Below are 17,894 nucleotides of genomic sequence, written 5' to 3'. Positions count from 1 at the left end.
GGAAGGAGGAGAGCTGATCTTGTGGTAGAAAGCATAAATTGTCCCCTTTGCTAAGCAGGATCTGCCCTGGTTACATTTGAATGGGAGACCATATGTGAGCACTGTAAGAGGGAATGGGGCCGCTCTGGGAAGAGCATCTAAGGTTCCAAGTTCTCTCCCTGGAATTTCCAAGATACGGCTGAGAGAGACTCCTGCCTGCAACCCTGAAGAAGCCACTGCCAGTCTGTGTAGACAATACGGAGCTAGATAGACCAATGGTCTAACTCACTATATGGCAGCTGCCTATGTTCCTATTGAGTCTGAAGCTTGGTTGTTGGTTTCCCCCTGAACATGCTGCTGCACTCACACTATGGTAGATTACACCCTTGCTTGGAAAAAACAAAATGAAAATGTCGATTGTCAGGATAGTGAATTCTACATCAGATCATCCCTGCACTTGCATGATGCAGTCATAGATTCCCTGCAGATGCTCATAGTCTGAACAACCAGAGCTGACTAAAGAGTCATTCTTTAGCAGCAACAGCAACAATAAAATAAAGCCAGTGACTGTGACTTCTGGCTTCGTTGAATACACCATCATTTCCCCATCTTATGAAGGGTCATTTCCCCAGAAAGGTGAGGCACCAATGCCCTTGATCGTTGTGTATTTATTCAATATATTTTTAGCCCACATTTCATTCAAGGCAGTGCCTCCAGCCACTGCTGATTTAAGAAGCCTGAGCAGGTGCACATTGGTAGCTCTCTCTCGCTCTGTTTTCTTTTTCCAACAATTCTATTGCGTAGACGGAGATGACTGCCCAAGGTCACCCAGTGAGCTTCATGGCTGAGCAGTGACTTGAACCCAGGTCTCCCAAGTCTTCATTTTACAGCACACTGCACTAGCTCTCAATTATGTAGAAGGAAAGGTTTCAGCAGGTGCAGCTAGCGCTGCAATGGTGAAGAAAGCACTACTTGCCGACATTATTAAAGTTCTCGCTTGCCTCTGGTCATCTGAAACCAGAGGGAGACAATCTCATATTAAGTGCTGCCCCTGGGACTTTTTGGCTTCTGGTACACGCAGGTGAAGCACACCAAGGGCTGGGAATTCTATTTTAGCAAATATATTCTGCAAATAGTATTTGCATATTCTTTTTCTAAAGCCAGATCCAGGGTATTGCCTCGTGATGTCATGTGAATGGGAATTGCCCATGCTCACTGTAGCTAGCCATTGCCCTGACTCCTGCCTGTCACTTTCAGCTCATGCTTGCAGATGCTGATGACTGGCCTGCCTTTGACAGGAAGACTGCCTGTAGTTGGGGTCTTGCATCATTCCCAAGGAAGTGGGCATGATGCAAGGAGAGCTGGTTCTTGTGGTAGCAAGCCTGACTTGTCCCCTTAGCTAAGCAGGGTCCATCCTGGTTGCAGACTAGAAGTGTGAGCGCTGTAAGACATTCCCCTCAGGGGATGGAGCCCCTCTGGGAGGAGGAGAAGGTTCCAAGTTCCCTCCCTGGTTTCTCCAAGATAGGGCTGCGCCTGAGAGAGATTCTTGCCTGCAACCTTGGAGAAGCTGCTGCCAGACTGTGAAGACAATCCTGAGCTAGATAGACCAATGGTCTGACTCAGTATATGGCAGCTTCCTATGTTCCAATATTCCTATGAAGTGGTAGTCTGCTTGGGGGTGTAGATCCTTTCCTAAGCATTTGAGGATTTCCCCCCTAATTTTACTCAACTCCTTCCCTGCCTCTCTCTCTCTCTAGGACTAGGACCGGGGAGACCTGAGTTCAAATCCCCATTCAGCCATGAAACTAGCTGGGTGACTCTGGGCCAGTCACTTCTCTCTCAGCCTAACCTACTTCACAGGGTTGTTGTGAGGAGAAACTCAAGTATGTAGTACACCGCTCTGGGCTCCTTGGAGGAAGAGCGGGATATAAATGTAATAATAATAATAACAACAACCCCAAATATAATCAACATACCTCCACAACATTCAATATCCTTCAAAAGATACCTTCACTTATATGATTCCATTGTACAAAACTTTGCATCCGCCTAGAGCCTTTGGAGTCAGGCAGGGTATAATTTGAATTAATCAATCAATCAATCAATCAATCATGATGATGTCATCAGTGGACTCCCTGTTTGGTAAGTATGACAATCTGTGTTCTCCATAGATGCTCGCTCTCTCTCTCTCTCTCTCTCTCTCTCTCTCTCTCTCTCTCTCTCTGCCTCTGCATGCTAGCAGTGTTCCATGGTAATAAACATTCATTTACTGGCAATCTCCATTAAAGTGAACTGTTTCCATTCCACTTTAACTGTGCCACAGAGAGCATCCAAACAGCTCCATCAGCCTGGTTTAAAGTCATCTTGGGGGTATGTTGTCTGAGCACTGAGTATATCCCTGGCCCAGCACTTCCCGAGTTCTCAAAGGGTTGCTTCTTGGTCCTCTAACAAACTGGGCTTTACTGCTCACTATGACTCTCATGGAGAATATATTGCCCAGGCCCAAGAGGAAAACTGGGGTGCATGATCGGAAGGAAAAGAAACATCCCAGGCCTTGGAGTTCCTCAAGTTGCCTCCAAAAGTGGAGCACAGCTACTACAGCATAAACAGGGACCTCAAGAGAGGAAATACAGGGCAGCAAAACCTGGGATGGCTTCATGGCAGACATGGATGAGACATCTCTGACCAGGAAAGCAATCTAGGGCAACTGCGATGTTCAACAGCTAAGTAAGTTAACCTCTGCTAACTGGGCAAAGAGGCACCTTTTTAACATGGTGATTCTCTTTATTTAGCAGGGGGAGAGTAACTGGTCCTATCCACTCCCAGCACAGTACCTCCAGTGACTGCTGCTGGTGTCTATCTTATGCTTCTTTTTAGAATGTGAGCCCTTTGAGGACAGGGATCAATCTTACTTATTTATTTGTTATTTCTCTATGTAAACTGCTTTGGAAACTTTTGTTGAAAAGTGGTATATACATATTTGTTATTGTTGTAGTAGTAGTAATGGGGAAAGCTCCTTCAAGCTGCACAGGAAGGAAGGAACCTGCACTCCACTCTCTGAAGTCCAGTCCTAGAAAAGGTCCAGGCCTCTGAAAAGCTCATTGTCACTTCATTATCAGCTCTTGCTCCACATCCTGAAAGTATTGAGGTCTTCCCAAGGCCTTAGTACCTTCAGAGAGGAGAAGCCTAAGCCTTGGGAGCCACTGATTGCTCCATCCACTCTGAGAACTGCTAACTGAGCAAAGAGGCATCTTTTAAAAGTGGTGATTTTCTATTTAGCAGGGGGAGAACAGCTGGCCCTATCCATCCCCAGCACAGCATCCCTCCAGTGGCTGTTGCTGGTGTTTATCATGTTTCTTTTTTAGATTGTAAGCCCTTTGGGGATAGGAAGCAATTTCATTTATTTATTTATATCTATGTAAATCGCTTTGGGAACTTTTGTTGAATAGTGATATATAAATATTTGCCATATTCGTATTTATATTGGTATTCAAGAGAATGCATCGTATATTGCAACTTTATAAACCTGATCAAAGCTGTGTGTGTTCCAGTAATGTTAAGATGATAATAATATATTTCTTATATATTTTCATCCTAATTCTTACAAATCACAATTCTCTTGTGCCTTGCACGCTAACATATACACACAAACACACCATATTGACTAGCTTTCATTTTCTGGAGCAAACTGTGTTGTGAACCTTTTTTAAAAAGTAGTATATACATAGCCTTCTTCATCACCACCACCATCATCATCATCTTAGTAGAATTCACTGGAGAAGTCAATTTTTAAGAAATCATACAAGGATGAGACCATAGAGATAAAAGGCTATGGAAGACAACCTAGAGATGCTGTGAAACTAGTTTTGAGCTCCTGGGAGACTTTTGTATAAGGCAAAATGCCAAGTCCAAGCAAGGCTCCTTCATTTCCAGATACTCTGTTACTGTACATGCTCACAGTTATGAACAGAGAAACCCATTCATTTCTCTTTGTCACTATCTAGTGTGACCAAAAATGGAGACCAAGTGGACTGCAGATAAGTCCAGTGTCAGTTCTCAGCAGCTCCTGGGTCAAAGGAAATGGGTTGCAATCTGAAACATAATTGCAGAGGAGTGGGGAACTTGTCTTCCACTCCACATATTGCTGTAATGAATAATAACGGTTCTTTGGATATAATTTCTTTATCTATTTACCCAGAGTTCTTCCCCCCCCCCACACACACACATTGTTCTGGGTTTTTCCTCCTTGTTATCAGCAAATGTGTAGCTGGAAAGCAGGCTGGTTCTGTTTCTGCATGCAAATCAAGGAAAGCAACATGTTTGTTTTTTTCCTATGGCATTAAAGAGGAAATTTGGTTTTAAAAGATTTTTTTAAGTCTGAACATAACATATATATCTTCTTTCCAAAACTTTGTGTCCAGGGTAATATCCAAGAAGGAATTCCCTATCAAGGCTCTGTAGCCACAACTAAGAATCAGGCTTAGAATCAGTTTCCATTTTCCTTCTCTTGCGTTCTGGTGATGGTAGGGGAAAATTAAGATCTTCATTATTTCACACCTCTTCAGCTGCTGAGGAACACTGGAGTAAGACTCCCACAGACAGATTGACTTAGCATACTAAACTGCTGATTTTGCCTGCTTGTCCCATCAGTCTCTTAAATGCTGAGATTTATCCAGTTTTGGATAAGACTTCTTCCCCTCCTTTGTGAAATGCAACTACCTGGCACAATCTAGTTCAACTCTCTTCAAATATACCATACAGAGCAATACACCCATATCAAGTGCAGTAGATAGACATGCAAATAATTCTGCAGATGTTAAAAATACACAGAAACTGCCCTGGTCACTTTGGACTGATCACCCTGCTACTTCTCTACCTTTGATATCCAGATTGAAGAACTGTTGGGCAGGAGAATAAAAGAGCTTCTCTTCCTCCCCCCACCTTCATGTTAAAATGAAAAACTTATGGGAAATGTATGTTGTATTAATCCCAGAGATGTTGTTCCACAGAGAATGTTTGTTGAAAAGAAGTATATAAATATCTGTCTTTGTTGTCTTAAATATTCTATCTTCTGTTTATGCATATCAGCTTTCCTGATTTTTTAAAAAACATATTAACAGTGGGTGGAAAATGGAAAATATCCTTTTAAAAATGTGGAGAGAATAAAAAAAAATTCTACTAAAAAAAAAAAGATGCAAAAAACCCACTCCACATGTACCCAGAACACCTACTGCTCACAGAATTTTGAATTTAACATATTTTTATACCGCCCAAAATGCAAGTTCTCTGACTATTATCCACAGTCATATATAAGGGATGAGATCTGTTAGTATATATTTAAAACCAATGCCAAGAATCTGCCCCCTTCTATCTTGTAGACCGATATTAACCATTTAATGGTGAGATATTAAGCTTTGAGTGAAAGGGTTTAAAGGAGATCCATGTTCTTGACTACGCACAGAGGGTGTGCTCCCCCGTTGACAGGTTTTACAAATGGCCACAGCCATTTATTTTGCTCATTGATCTAAGGAACGCAGTGGCATTGGATAAACTGATGTTACATCTTTTAGTTATGTTCAAGAACAAAGCAAACTGAGGTTGTATTTCTGACTGAATATAGAAGACCCAGAGGGAGTATTAAGCAAAAAAGCCAGCTGGGCAGCAGGGGAAACATGACCCACAACTTTTTCAGGATCATTCCAGAATTTTTGCTGTGTGGGGGAGGGAATGTGTCAGCATGTCCTGAGCCAACCAGGCAGTGCTTCCCATCGTCTTGTTCTGCTCTGGCAGGCAAGGAAATGCAATGAAGTACAGGCAGAGAGCCAGGAAGAGTTGCAACCTGGTGATTCTTCCTCCCTCTTCCATTCAGATTGTAAGTCCCCACAAAAGCCCTTGTTTGGGGGTGGGTGGGAGGATGAATTTCCTAAAGAAATGACAGGTGACACTGTAACACCTGTTGAATTTCAGTCTGGACATTTACTATAGTGGGTGTAATGTTGGAGATGCACTAGAGATGCATGGACAGAAATTAATAATCTCTGGTAAGTGATGGGGGAGCTGCATCTGTTGGATGTCTGCCAGGACACCACCCTCCCCAGCCCAAGTATGGTTACATGGACCCTAATTTGTGAAACCAGCATAATATAAGAGGCTGTTCAAAGTCTTTACTGCTTACTCAGAATGGAAGCTAAGGTGATCACTTTAACTTGCAATGGCCCGTGCTTTTTAAAGGGCAGGTAGAAATGGTGAGCACATTAACTCTCATCTGAAGCTGAAGGTGCTTGATATTTTAGCATGTACCAGAAAGTGTAGCAAATCCAGAGTGGTGATCTTTGGTACACATAAAAACAGCATTAGGAAACTTTCAGCACTATCCAAGTTAGCCCCAGTGTATTCAGTAGGGCTTATTTCTACATAAATATGCCTAGGTTTGCAGCCTTAATTTATATAAGTTTATATCATCCCTTTTCACCACCTACCTGACCCTCCTTCACTGCCAACCTTCATTACTGTAATAGTGGTGCTAGATTCTTCTCTTACTTTGTCAATCTCTTGCCATTTTTGTCTATGAACATGAGGTGGGGGATGGAAGTGACAGGTAGAGTATGAACAATAGTAAAAGGATGTAAAACTCAAATGAAAGCAATGCACTCTTGATTTCTAAAATATTCAGAGCCACAAAGGGAAAATAAACAGGAAATAGCTTCTAGGTTTTTGGCAGGGTGGTGACATGATATGATATGAGATTTTAATCAGAACAGAGCCCATTTTCAACAAGAATATGTTTAATTATTGTATTAAGAATCTGCATTAAAACAGACTTGTTTCTCCCTTTGAAACTGGGCCACATTATGTAAGATCAACAATGCTGGAGACAAAACAGACATAGTTTCATGACTTCATGGATGAAGAAGAAGATTGGAGGAGGGCCTGGGAATGAGGTTCCTCAGTAAAAGAAGGTTGGAATATTTTTATTTTTGAGCATGTGAAAGAAAGAGCCTAAACTAGAAATTCCTCATCTCTTTAATACTCTTCCTCTTCAGATGAAATGATACAAAGCAGGAAAGTTTGCACTCTGAGTGCCCATGATGCACTCCTCACCATTCAACAAGGAAAGAGATCTTGCACTTGCACCATTTCACCCATTGGATCTCAATTATTTAATAAAAAAACACTAACCATAGAGAAGGAGAAAGTTTAGGTCTCTGCCATGGTGGGACTATTCTTTCCTAGAGCACTAGCTTTATATTGTGAGTGTATTGTCCATGATCAGAACAAGATACCTGTCCATTTAAGAGGGACAAAACTTACAGGCACAAGTTTTGTCCCTCCTTTGGTGCTTAAGGCAACCACCTAATGGCACAATGGGGAAGCAACCTGCCTAGAAAGCAGGAGGCTGTTGGTTCAAATCCCTGCTGGTGTGTTTCCCAGAATTTGGGAAACTCCTATATCGGGCAGCAGCAATATAGGAAGGTGCTGAAAGGCATCATCTCATACTGCACGGGAGATGGCAATGGAAAACCACTCCTGTATTCTACCAAGAAAACCACATGGCTCTGTGGTCGTCAGGAGTCGACACTGACTCGCTGGCACAACCTTTCCTCCCCCCCCCCCCCGCCCCACTTTGGTGCTTAAGAGAGATTATTTCAAGTGGCCAGAAGAAGGAAGCCTAAAAGTCTACTGCATCTGGGGAGTGAGCATGAGAAGAACACAGAGAGGAAGCCACAGCTAGATGTCTCAGTATGTGATAGCTCTCTTTAAGGTTGCTTTCTAGATGACAATGTCCAGCTTTAAAGACTCTATGTGGACTGTGAAATTGGGAATGAAGCTGTTGATGCCAAGAAGAAGGGAAAGGATGGTGATGAATTCACCTTGTCTGCAGAAGATGAGAATAGAAGCAATGGATTTAAAACTCAGTGTGGTCAAGGCATTAGGAAAAACTTCCTTACTATGATTGTATTTCAGCAATGTAATCCAACTGCATAGGGAAACAGCTATGGAATTCTCTTCTGTGGAGAGTCTCCATAGAACAGAGCAGCAGAACTTTGGCCCTCCAGCTGTTGGACTACAAACCCCATCATCCCTGACTATTGACCACTGTGGCTGAGGATGATGAGAGTTGTAGTCCAACAGCTGGAGGGCCAAGGTTGGGCAGTCCTGCCATAGAGGGATGAAGAGGAATCTGTCTGGACTGTTTTAGGTATGTAAATACAGCAGATCCCAGACTTTGCTAGGGCAAGTCCTGTATTTTGCCAGACCAGAATCTCCACTGGTAAATCCCTTCATTCTGAATCTCTGATCCCCTTGTCCTCCTGTTAGAAACAAGATGAGAAAGGAAGATCGGCAGAAATCCTTCCAGAAGGGAACGACTGCAGCTGGTGGCAGTTCTGTCACTTACTCCATCTGTGATAATTGGTTAGCAGCATTTTGCGCTTAATCCCAAGGCGTCCTGCACTCTGGAGCCGTAAAGCACCACATTGTTGTTTGTTTTTTTAAAAAAAGACAACAACCAAAAAGCAAGCTTTTCTGGAGAGCTGCCTCCAAGACCCAGCCAGATGAAGCAACGTGAAAGCCAGTTTAGCCTGCAGATGCTTGGCTTTGAGGGAGCGAGGCAGGATCCCGGTCACCAACCAGCCGCCCCCTTGCAAAGCCAGCACTAAAAAAAGACAGCTCCTCCCAGCCTTGCTGCCTCCCGCCAAGTATCTTGTCGCTATCTCCCTTGTGTTTGTCCTTCCGCCTGCCTGGCTGCCTGTCCCCGCCTGGAAGACCCAGAGCGGCTATCGCAAGAGGAGGATTGCCTGGATTCCGCCTCAGATGAAAGGAAGGGTGCTCTCTTTTCAGACTGGTGCTGAAAAGGCAAAGAGACACACCGCTCGGTGTGGACTGCAAGGGGGACAGGGCCTCATGAGACCCACGGGTGGCGGTACCCACGTCAAGCTACAGGTTGCTGCCCCTCTGCACCCTGAGTTGGCTTCAACCCCGAAATCTCCCTCCTCTCGCGCTCTCTCCAGCACCGAGTCTCCCACGTCCGCTGCAGTTTGCAAATGAGACGCAACATTTCCAAAGCAGCACTCAGGAGCTGAGCTCGACCCCCACTCTCAATTCTTTGCAGCTCTTCTGCCTCGCCTCCCCTCCTCCACGCTGCCACAGACTCAAATTCTCTCCCCGCCTGAATTACAAAACCTCCATCTGTCTGTATGTGTTGTCCTGCCCCCTCGGAGTTGCAAGCTATAAATCGGCGTGCGTTTCTTTACAAGAGGCTCCCACTGTGGAGAACATCCCCCTTCTCGACCTGCAAAAAGCCCAAAGGATAATTAAATCCCGGCTCTTTTTCTTTCTCCTGGATGGAAAGGCCATCCTCCCGCTCTTCAAGAGAGAGTCAGGATCTTGGGGAATTCATTGTTTCCTGAATCCTTTCATCCAAAGAGATGATAAGCATTTTTAAAAAGGACTGTAATGGGGCGGTGTGTGAATTTTAATCCAGATACTGAAGTACAAAGTGGATTCGAAGAAAGACGTGCCCAGCTGGAGCTTGGGGTATTGACTCAGCTGCTGTGTGCACAGAACCACGAAAGCCCGTTTTAGCACGAAGCTAACCGGGTGACTGGGAAGGAACCGGCGATGTAGCTCCAGGTTACGCCTGTTTTAGCAGCGGAGGGGGAGCAGCTGGGGAAAGGCTGGGGAAAGGGACCAGTCAAGAGAGAAGAAGGGGGAATAGGGAATATTCAACGAATCAAAGCATCGCAGAAACCACACACAGAGAGACACACACACCAGCACCCCTACCAACCATCCCGTTTCCTTCGCCCAGCGAAGGTGGCTTGAGCCTCCAGACCGTGTCCCTGCCTGCACTGGAGCTTGATGGCTCCCTGATGCCCCTGCTGTGACATTCTGCTGCCCACGAAACTGGCCAGGTTCCTGGCAGCTGGAGGTGGGGATGGCTGGGGATGGTTTCCCATACCCAGCAATCCCTTGGATTTCCCTTTGAAGCTGCGCTCTTACTTGCACGATAATGGAGCATCCCAGCCCTAATCAGACCACTCAGATCTGGTCTGCATCCTACCTCACTTGGTGAAAAAGAGCTTGTTGCCCAAATTGAAAGTTTCGAGAGAGCACGCGCTTAGTCTATTTACCCCTGAAGTCACGCGCACACAAAGGCACACACAGGCGACTTTAGCCATAAAGGGGGAAAGCATATAGATGGCACGTGTAGGGGAAGCCGCGTTTCAGTCCCCGCCCCACGGTGCCCCCTGCTTCTTCCCCAAAGCAAGCGATAGGAAACTGATCAGAGTGAGGCGACTGCTAGGTAGAAGTTGCGGGTGGAAGGCATGCATCAGTGCGCCCTCCTCAAATGTGACGGTGCGAACCTAAGACTGGCGGTGCCCCCTGCCGCCTTTGGCGAATCACACTGAAATCGTCGCTTCGTATCCCGCATACTCCCCACCCCACCTGCCTTGATTCACAGATTGCTTCTTGAAAATGGGATGATAAATCCAGAGAGTTGCCTGGCTGGGAGGATGAGGAAACATGTTCTCCATATGGAGCCGAAGGGGGCGGGGACACTGATGGGGAGGGGAGGCAAGAGAGAAGAGGGGGGAGGGATGCGGGGAGGCATTGGCAGCACTGCTCAAGTGTCTGCCTCTTTGGACCCCTGTGGAGATGGGGACCCTCATTCTGCGATGAAGATAGAGGGGAAACACTGTATAACGTCCCCTATATAGCTTTGTGCTATATACAGTATATAGAAGATATTATATATGGCATGCACATTATAGCACTATGCAACTGAGAGATCTATCTATCTATCTATCTATCAATCTATCAATCAGTATCTCTCTCTCTCTCTCCACACAACAGAGCTGCTGCTCTCTCCAAGTGTCCCTGCCTCGCTCACACTCCCTATCTCTGTATGCCAAGGCGGGCAGCAGAGGCGGCACGCAAGGATCCCGTGGCGGCGGCGGCAGCACCTGGCCATCCAGGCAGCAGCTCAGCCAACAACAACCTGATGCTTTTGGCGGCGGCGTCGGAGCGCCCTACCTGGAAGAGCCTGAGGATGTTGGCGACCATGATGGAGACGGAGCTGCCCGAGGCGCCGATGACCCCCACCACTTTCTCGGGCTTGACGAAGACGGGCGGCTCGCCGTTGGTGCAGCGCACGTCGGAGGTGTCCTTCTGGATGAGCGCCTGGACGAAGGTGAGCGACTGCTCCAGCGCGTAGGTGTCCCTGGAGCAGGTGTCCAGGATGCGGGCACCGAGGGTGACGTTGGGCAGCAGCTCGGGGTCGCTGTTGATCTGGTCGAGGGCGTAGAGCATGGCTTCCAGGCGGTGGATGCCGTTCTCCTTCTTGATGTCGCCGCACGGCAGGCCGGCGGGCCCCTTGGCGTGCACCGGGAAGAGCCCCCCCAGCGTCAGGTCCCCCTCCAGGCGGATGGAGTGCGGCGCCGCGTACATCTCCTGGCCCTGCGCGGCCGCCGCCGCCCCCGCCGCCGCCAGCAGAAACTCCACCAGCAGGCACCACCAGCCGGGCAACTTCACCCAAGTCAGCAGCTGCCGGAGCCTCCTGGGATGGAGGAGCATGATCGGGACCAGCGGGACGAGGAGCAGGAAGGAGGAGGAGGAGCAGGAGGGAGAGCAGCAGCAGCAGCGCCAGGAGCCGGGGAGGATGTTGCTGCCGCCGCCGCCGCCCCTCGTCGGCTCAGCCCAGCCCAGCCCGCCGCAAGCAGTGCCAGGCGGCAGGGGTCCCGCCGGGCGCCTCCGCGCTCCCTCCTTGCCTGCAGGCTGCTCGAGGATTCCCCCGAGGGGCGGGGGAAGTCCAGCTCCAGAGGCGCGCCTGCCTGCCCGCCCGCCCGCTTCCCTGCTTGCTTCCCGGTGGCCCGCGATGGCTTTGCCTTCCTCCCGCGGCTCAGCACTGGGCGAGGGGGAGGCTGGGCTGTCGCTTTAAATGCTCGGTCGGCTCCTCTCCGCCTCCCGCCTGCTCGCTCGCTCGCGCTCTCTGCCCACCTCCTACTCTCTCTCCTCTCCCTGCGCGTCATTACGCAGAGATGCGGGCTGAGGTAACCGGGGAAGGCGAGCTTGAGACGGCCAGGCTGCGCCGATCGGGAGCGCCTCGCCGGCGGCGGGCATGCCTGGATGGGTGGACGGCGAATGGGATGGAGCCTGCCTGGCCGGAGGCAGCGTCTCCCTCTTGGCTACCCCGCGCCCTCTTCCCGGCGTATCTTGGCTGCCAACAGGGAGCCTGCGCGCGGCTTTCTGTGGGCTTTTCTTTTTCTTACGCTTCATAAAGACCATCCACCTGTTCTCCTGCCCTCAATGCCTCCAGGTAGAGCTGGCTGGCAAAGGGTCCTTTTTGCCCGCCTGCCTCCCTCAAAATACGCGATTGCATTCCTGCGCTAAGCAGACGTAAACCTCTTCCACAGGGAAACTCGCCCTGTCATTTCTGGCCACTTCTAGGACAGATTTCTCCCCAGACATGAATTCCGTGCGGTGTGGAAGCATCATCATAACTCAAGAGTCAGAAACAGTGAGAACTTACTCGCGTAAGACTATTCAGTGAGAAGCGACCAATAGTGCATTCTTACTAGGAAGTAAATCCAACTGTTCAATGGGGCTTACCCCTACGTGGTTATGCACAGGACTGCAGCCTTGCTATGTAGGTTTACTCAGAAGTCCTTCCCTCTCCAGCAAGTCAGTCTGAATGGTTTATTCCCAGGTGCACATGTGCCTCACTTCCAGGACTGCAACCTGAACTGAATGGGAGCCCCGGTACTCCTCTAAGTCCTGGATTCTAGAGTGAGCACTGTGATTCCATTCAGAACAAAGCCGGTGTCACAGCTTCTGACATCTTCTTTCTTTCTCTCCCACCCCCCAATGTAAAAACACAGCCTCTTTAATGGCAGTAATAATGTTTTATCCAAGAATGTGGTGGGAGAATGAGAGGCCTCTGAACAGCTAGAAGGGCAATAACACAGAAGGGAAAGTGTGTGGTTCTGAATTCCTGCCCCAAAGCAGCTTCTGAGAACATTTCAGAGTTTCTGTTCATGGAAGGAAAGAGGGAGGATGGCAGAGAGAGCAATGGGTGTAGTGCTAGAGCACAACATCCAGGTATACTGTCTTCCAGGGCAGCCAACCAGAGGCTCTTCAGCCACTGTTGGACTACAACTCCCATCACCCCCAGTCACAATATAGTGATAATAAACCCCGTCTTGATTCACTCTGCAAAATGCTGCATGTTCCCTGGCAGCTGTTTATGAGGCCAGGATTCAAAGTTGTGTTGGGAAATGCAGGGTGGATATGAGGGGATGTCAGGTGGACATCCAGCACACCTCTTAACCAGTACATGGATTACTAAAATGAGAACTCTGCATGGCATACCCGCTAACCTAGAAAGCATTCTGCACGTGCACAAAGGTGCTCATTTCACCTGTTTGGTATTAAGATTGAGTCTTATCCTTGCCTCGGGTGTATTTATATTGCACCAAATGCATTGTCTATCTATACAAGAGGAGGAGGGCTTGTGACTCCCTAGAGATTATGCCCCCTCATTTCTTTGGACCTAGAATGCAGTGCTTCCTTCTCTGTAGCAATAATTTCTGTGGCTAAAGCCTGCTTAAGTGTACTGCCCTCTTCAGTCATAGGAAGCTGCCTTCTACTGAGTCAGACCATTGGTCCATCTAGTTCAGTATTGTCCACACAGACCGGCAACAACTTCTCCAAGGTTTCAGGCAGGTGTCTCTCTCAACCCTGTCTTGGAGATGGCAGGGAGGGAACTTGGAACCTTCCATATGCAAGCATGGAGGTTCTCTTCCCAGAGCAGCCCCATCCCCTGAGGGGAATATCTTCCAGTGCTCACACATGTCTCTCATTCAAATGTAAACCAAGGCAGCCCCTGCTTAGCATAGGGGACAATTCATGCATTGCTTGCTACCACAAGACCAGCTTTCCTCCCATAGATCAGCTCTCCTAACCCTAATCCCATAGACCAGTCCCTAACCCCCAGATGCCTGAGGAGGTGAGAACAAGAAGGATTTGACAGTTGTCAGTCATTGGTGATGGAGAAGGCATCTCACATGCACTCAGAAGCATACATTCCTTCAGAGCAGCATGCTGCAGCCATTGTTGCAATGAAACAGGGCTGGATGGGCACCCATTTTCCTCCTCCTAGCTCCCTGCCATCCCAATTCTGGAACCTCCAATCAAATGTCTTTCTGGCTGCAGATGCTAGGAAGGACTTCTGTATAAAACTTGAGGGAGCTGCTGCCAGCCAGCCTTACTTATGCGATGAACCAGCAACCCGATTCAGTGCTATCAGGCTGCTCCCTGTGTTCATTGACTCTCACTCAGTGTTCAATAAGTAGGTCAAGCTGAGTCTCAGTTATCTTGTCTTTTCCCTGCACCATGAAGAACTACATTTTAATGGTTGTCCAACTGATCACTACAGAATGGGTCTGCTCCCAAATAGCAATAGCACTTAGCAATAGCACTTACATTTATATACCGTTCTATAGCCGGAGCTCTCTAAGCGGTTTACAATGATTTAGCATATTGCCCCCAACATTCTGGGTACTCATTTTACCGACCTCGGAAGGATGGAAGGCTGAGTCAACCTTGAGCCCCTGGTCAGGATCGAACTTGTAACCTTCTGGTTACAGGGCGGCAGTTTTACCACTGCACCACCAGGGGCTCATTTTTGAAAGGATCATCTGAACCAACTGTATTTTGGAGTTGGCTGAGCCAACTTGATTATGTAGAATTCAGTAGCATAAGCCTTCATGTGGCACATAGGTCATAGGGACATAGGACATAGGAAGCTGCTGCCATATACCGAGTCAGACCATTAGAACATAAGAACAGCCCTACTGGATCAGGCCCATCTAGTCCAGCATCCTGTTTCATTCACACAGTAGCCCACCAGATGCCTCTGGAAGCCTACAGGCAGGAGTTGAGGGCATGCCCTCTCTCCTGCTATTATTCCCTTGCAAGTGGTACTCAGAGGCATCCTGCCTTTGAGGCTGGAGGTGGCCTGTATCCCTCCAACATTGTTCCATCTAGCTCAGTATTGTCTACACAGACTGGCAGCGGCTTCTCCAAGGTTGCAGGCAGGAATTTCTCTCTGCCCTATCTTGGAGGTCCCTGGGAGGGAACTTGTAGCTCTCCCCTGAGTGGTTCCATCCCTGCAGGGGAATATCTTGCAGTGCTCACACATGTAGTCTCCTATTCATATGCAACCAGGGTGGACCCTACTTAGGAATGGGGACACAAAAGTAGCCTTGTCCTCTCCATGCTTGCTTTCCTCATGAATCTATCTCATCTCCCAGTTCAATGGGACTTCTTTCCCAGTTAGCAACATGCATAAGATTGGGGGAAGTCTTCCTGTTCTGCCAGAGAAAACTTGGGGAGGGGGAAGCAGAAATGAAGGCCCTTGACCTGAATTGCCCCCCTCCCCTTTTTAAAGGAGGACATTGGCTCCCTTTTGAAATTGCTTAATTCATCTTCTTCCTCCAGAAGCAATGTTGTTGAATCAACTAAAAGTGTCAATCTGAACCATTCTCAAAACCTAATTTAATGATACTTTCCTAGCAGCTGGGAATCTTTGTCTAGCTTTTGGAATGTAGGATGCATTAGAGTTTGAGAAGGTGCTCCCCACCCCCCACCCCAACAAGATTGTCTGATGAGGCTGGTGATCAGATAAACTGTTTGAAGATGGTTTGCATTTCTAATCTGGGAGTTTGAAGCAGTAGCTTGACAAAAGGGGACAGAGACATCCAGGAATTTAAAAATACCATTTGCATTTGCAGGATGCAGTCATGGAGTACACATGGACCCCAGAAGTAGGGTGGCAGAGAGAGTCGTGGGGTGGGGGTGATAAGCAGCATTCCATTCCCCCCTCCAAGAGATGATCAGGCAAGAAAGACTGATATATAAAAGAGAGAGAGTTGTACAGTCCATTCTCTAGGACCCAGTGGCTGACTGCAGAGCCTCATTTGCTGTGCCTTTGGTAGCACAGCTTAGCTGTAGAAGAAGAAGGTGAAGTGGGCTGAAGAGAGCTAATGTATGGAGAGGGCAAGGGTGAGGACAAGGGAGGGAGAGAGAGAGAGAGAGAGAGAGAGAGAGAGAGAGAGAGAGAGAGAGAGAGAGAGACTGTGGATAAGAGAGAATCAGTTGAGGTTCAGAGTAGAAAGGCCAAGACCTGAACAGTGTACGTCTAGTTGATCACCATTATATTATATGCATAAACTATGTCTTTTCAGTACAGTTGGGATCCCTCTGGAATTTAATTTTTGATATAATATCGGACCCATTTAATATTGGCCCTCACCATTTGAAACAGAGCTTGCATGTAATCTATTTGCTAGTCCTGTGCACTCAGAAATAAGCACCCTGGCTGACATCCAGACTAAGTTACTCAATAATGCTACCCAAGAGTTACACCAAAGGACTAATTAATTTCAATAGGACTGCCATAATTTAGTCAAGCTCTCAGCCATTGACTTCAATGGGACCTACTCCCAGGTAAGTGTGCATAGGCTATCAGCTAAGTCAATAAATAGCTATGCTGGACTCTGTCAGTGCTGGGTAAATTGTGCTGGCTGAAGACTAGAGGGAAACCAGGTATGTCCCAACGGGGGGGGGGGCAATGCAAAAGAGCGAGAGTGAGAGAGAGAGAGAGAGAGAGAGAGAGAATCCAGATTGGGTAAATGGCCTCTTTCAAAAACCAACCATTAGAGGAGCTCTGTCTCTAAAAGCAAAGGCAGGGATGGGTATAAATTGAAAACAGACATACAGTTTGATTCCCCCTCTTCCTTCCTCCTGCTGTCCGCTTTCCTAATGATCAGAGTTGTTTTTTGCCCTGTTTGCTGTCTCTCTCCCCCCACCCCCATAATGAAAGTTTGTTGTGGACACTAATGGACACTAATGTATGGGAAATTTCTATTAATTCACAAAATGTAAGTAAACCCCAGAACTGTGCCTATAGTTTTTTAATGGCTGGTTGGTATTTTCTTTGGGTAGGGTGGAAGAATGTCCTTGTTATAGCTTGTTGGCTGAGTGACTCCTGCTGGTCTTTGTAAGTGAGAGGAGAAAGACTTTTTCTCTTACTTGCTCTTTTCAAAGAGGGAACATGTAAAAACATATTATTACAAAAAGCTAATATGTAAAATATCTCACTATATGCTTTGATTATATGTGATGTTCAAGTAAATGACAAGCTTCTAGCTATATTCAAAAGACCTTATTTTGTTGCATTTGCCCTTCCTTCTCTGAAGCAAATAATATGGTTGAGCTTTAATCATACTAAGAATGTTCCAAAATTGAATTCCATGAGTGTTCTTGAATTTTTATTTGATCAGTTACGACTTTTTGGATTTATTTCTTTTTTTCAGTCAACTGAATGTATAACTGAAAAAATTCATGTTAGAATATTGAATGTAACAGATTATAAATGTATTATTTGTCCATTAAAGAAGCAAATGTAAAAATGCAGCTGAAAAATAAGTAACATTCATCACATAATAACTGCTACCTTAAAAACATTTCTGGGGTCTCTGAGAAGATTTGCAGTTGCGGTCATAGTTTCATAGTCAGAGCCAATGTGACATCAGCTCTGTGATCCACTGGGTTGTCTCCAAGGGCACTGGGATGATTATCAATAACAGACACAGGCCCAATTCAGATGTACAAGTTAACTGGAGTTAAGTATGACTGAGGTTTCAGTTCTTAACTCCAAATTGTGCCACAGACGTTCCTGTTCCTGAACCAGGCTTTTCGGGGATGGTGGCTAAAGAACTGAGTCAGACATAAGTGGCAAGAGATGATGTTCTAAACTGAATGGAAAAACTGAAAACTAGCAAATCACCAGGGCCGGATGGCATCCATCCAACAGTCCTCAAAGAACTCAAATGTGAAATTGCCGACCTCCT

The 17,894-nt window shown here is 47.0% G+C and overlaps 1 protein-coding gene across 4 annotated transcripts in view; it reads right to left on the bottom strand.

Annotated features, from left to right (window-relative positions):
- GRM7 (glutamate metabotropic receptor 7) overlaps positions 1 to 11,985 on the bottom strand; it is a 715,175-nt gene extending 703,190 nt beyond the window's left edge. Inside the window, exon 1 of one of the 4 annotated variants that reach the window (XM_053296402.1) lies at positions 11,017 to 11,985. In XM_053296402.1, the coding sequence (XP_053152377.1) occupies positions 11,017 to 11,556 (540 nt within the window). In that variant the 5' untranslated portion in view covers positions 11,557 to 11,985. The remainder of the gene's footprint in view (positions 1 to 11,016) is intronic. The other 3 variants (XM_053296401.1, XM_053296398.1, XM_053296400.1) reach the window with 3 other exon arrangements.
- Between the last annotated feature and the right edge of the window lie 5,909 nt (positions 11,986 to 17,894).

Source organism: Hemicordylus capensis, chromosome 2 (genome assembly GCF_027244095.1).
Source record: "Hemicordylus capensis ecotype Gifberg chromosome 2, rHemCap1.1.pri, whole genome shotgun sequence".
In the NCBI taxonomy this organism is placed as follows: domain Eukaryota; kingdom Metazoa; phylum Chordata; class Lepidosauria; order Squamata; family Cordylidae; genus Hemicordylus; species Hemicordylus capensis.
The sequence above is the reverse complement of the archived record's forward strand: the minus strand, read 5'-3'. Positions and strand labels throughout refer to the sequence as shown.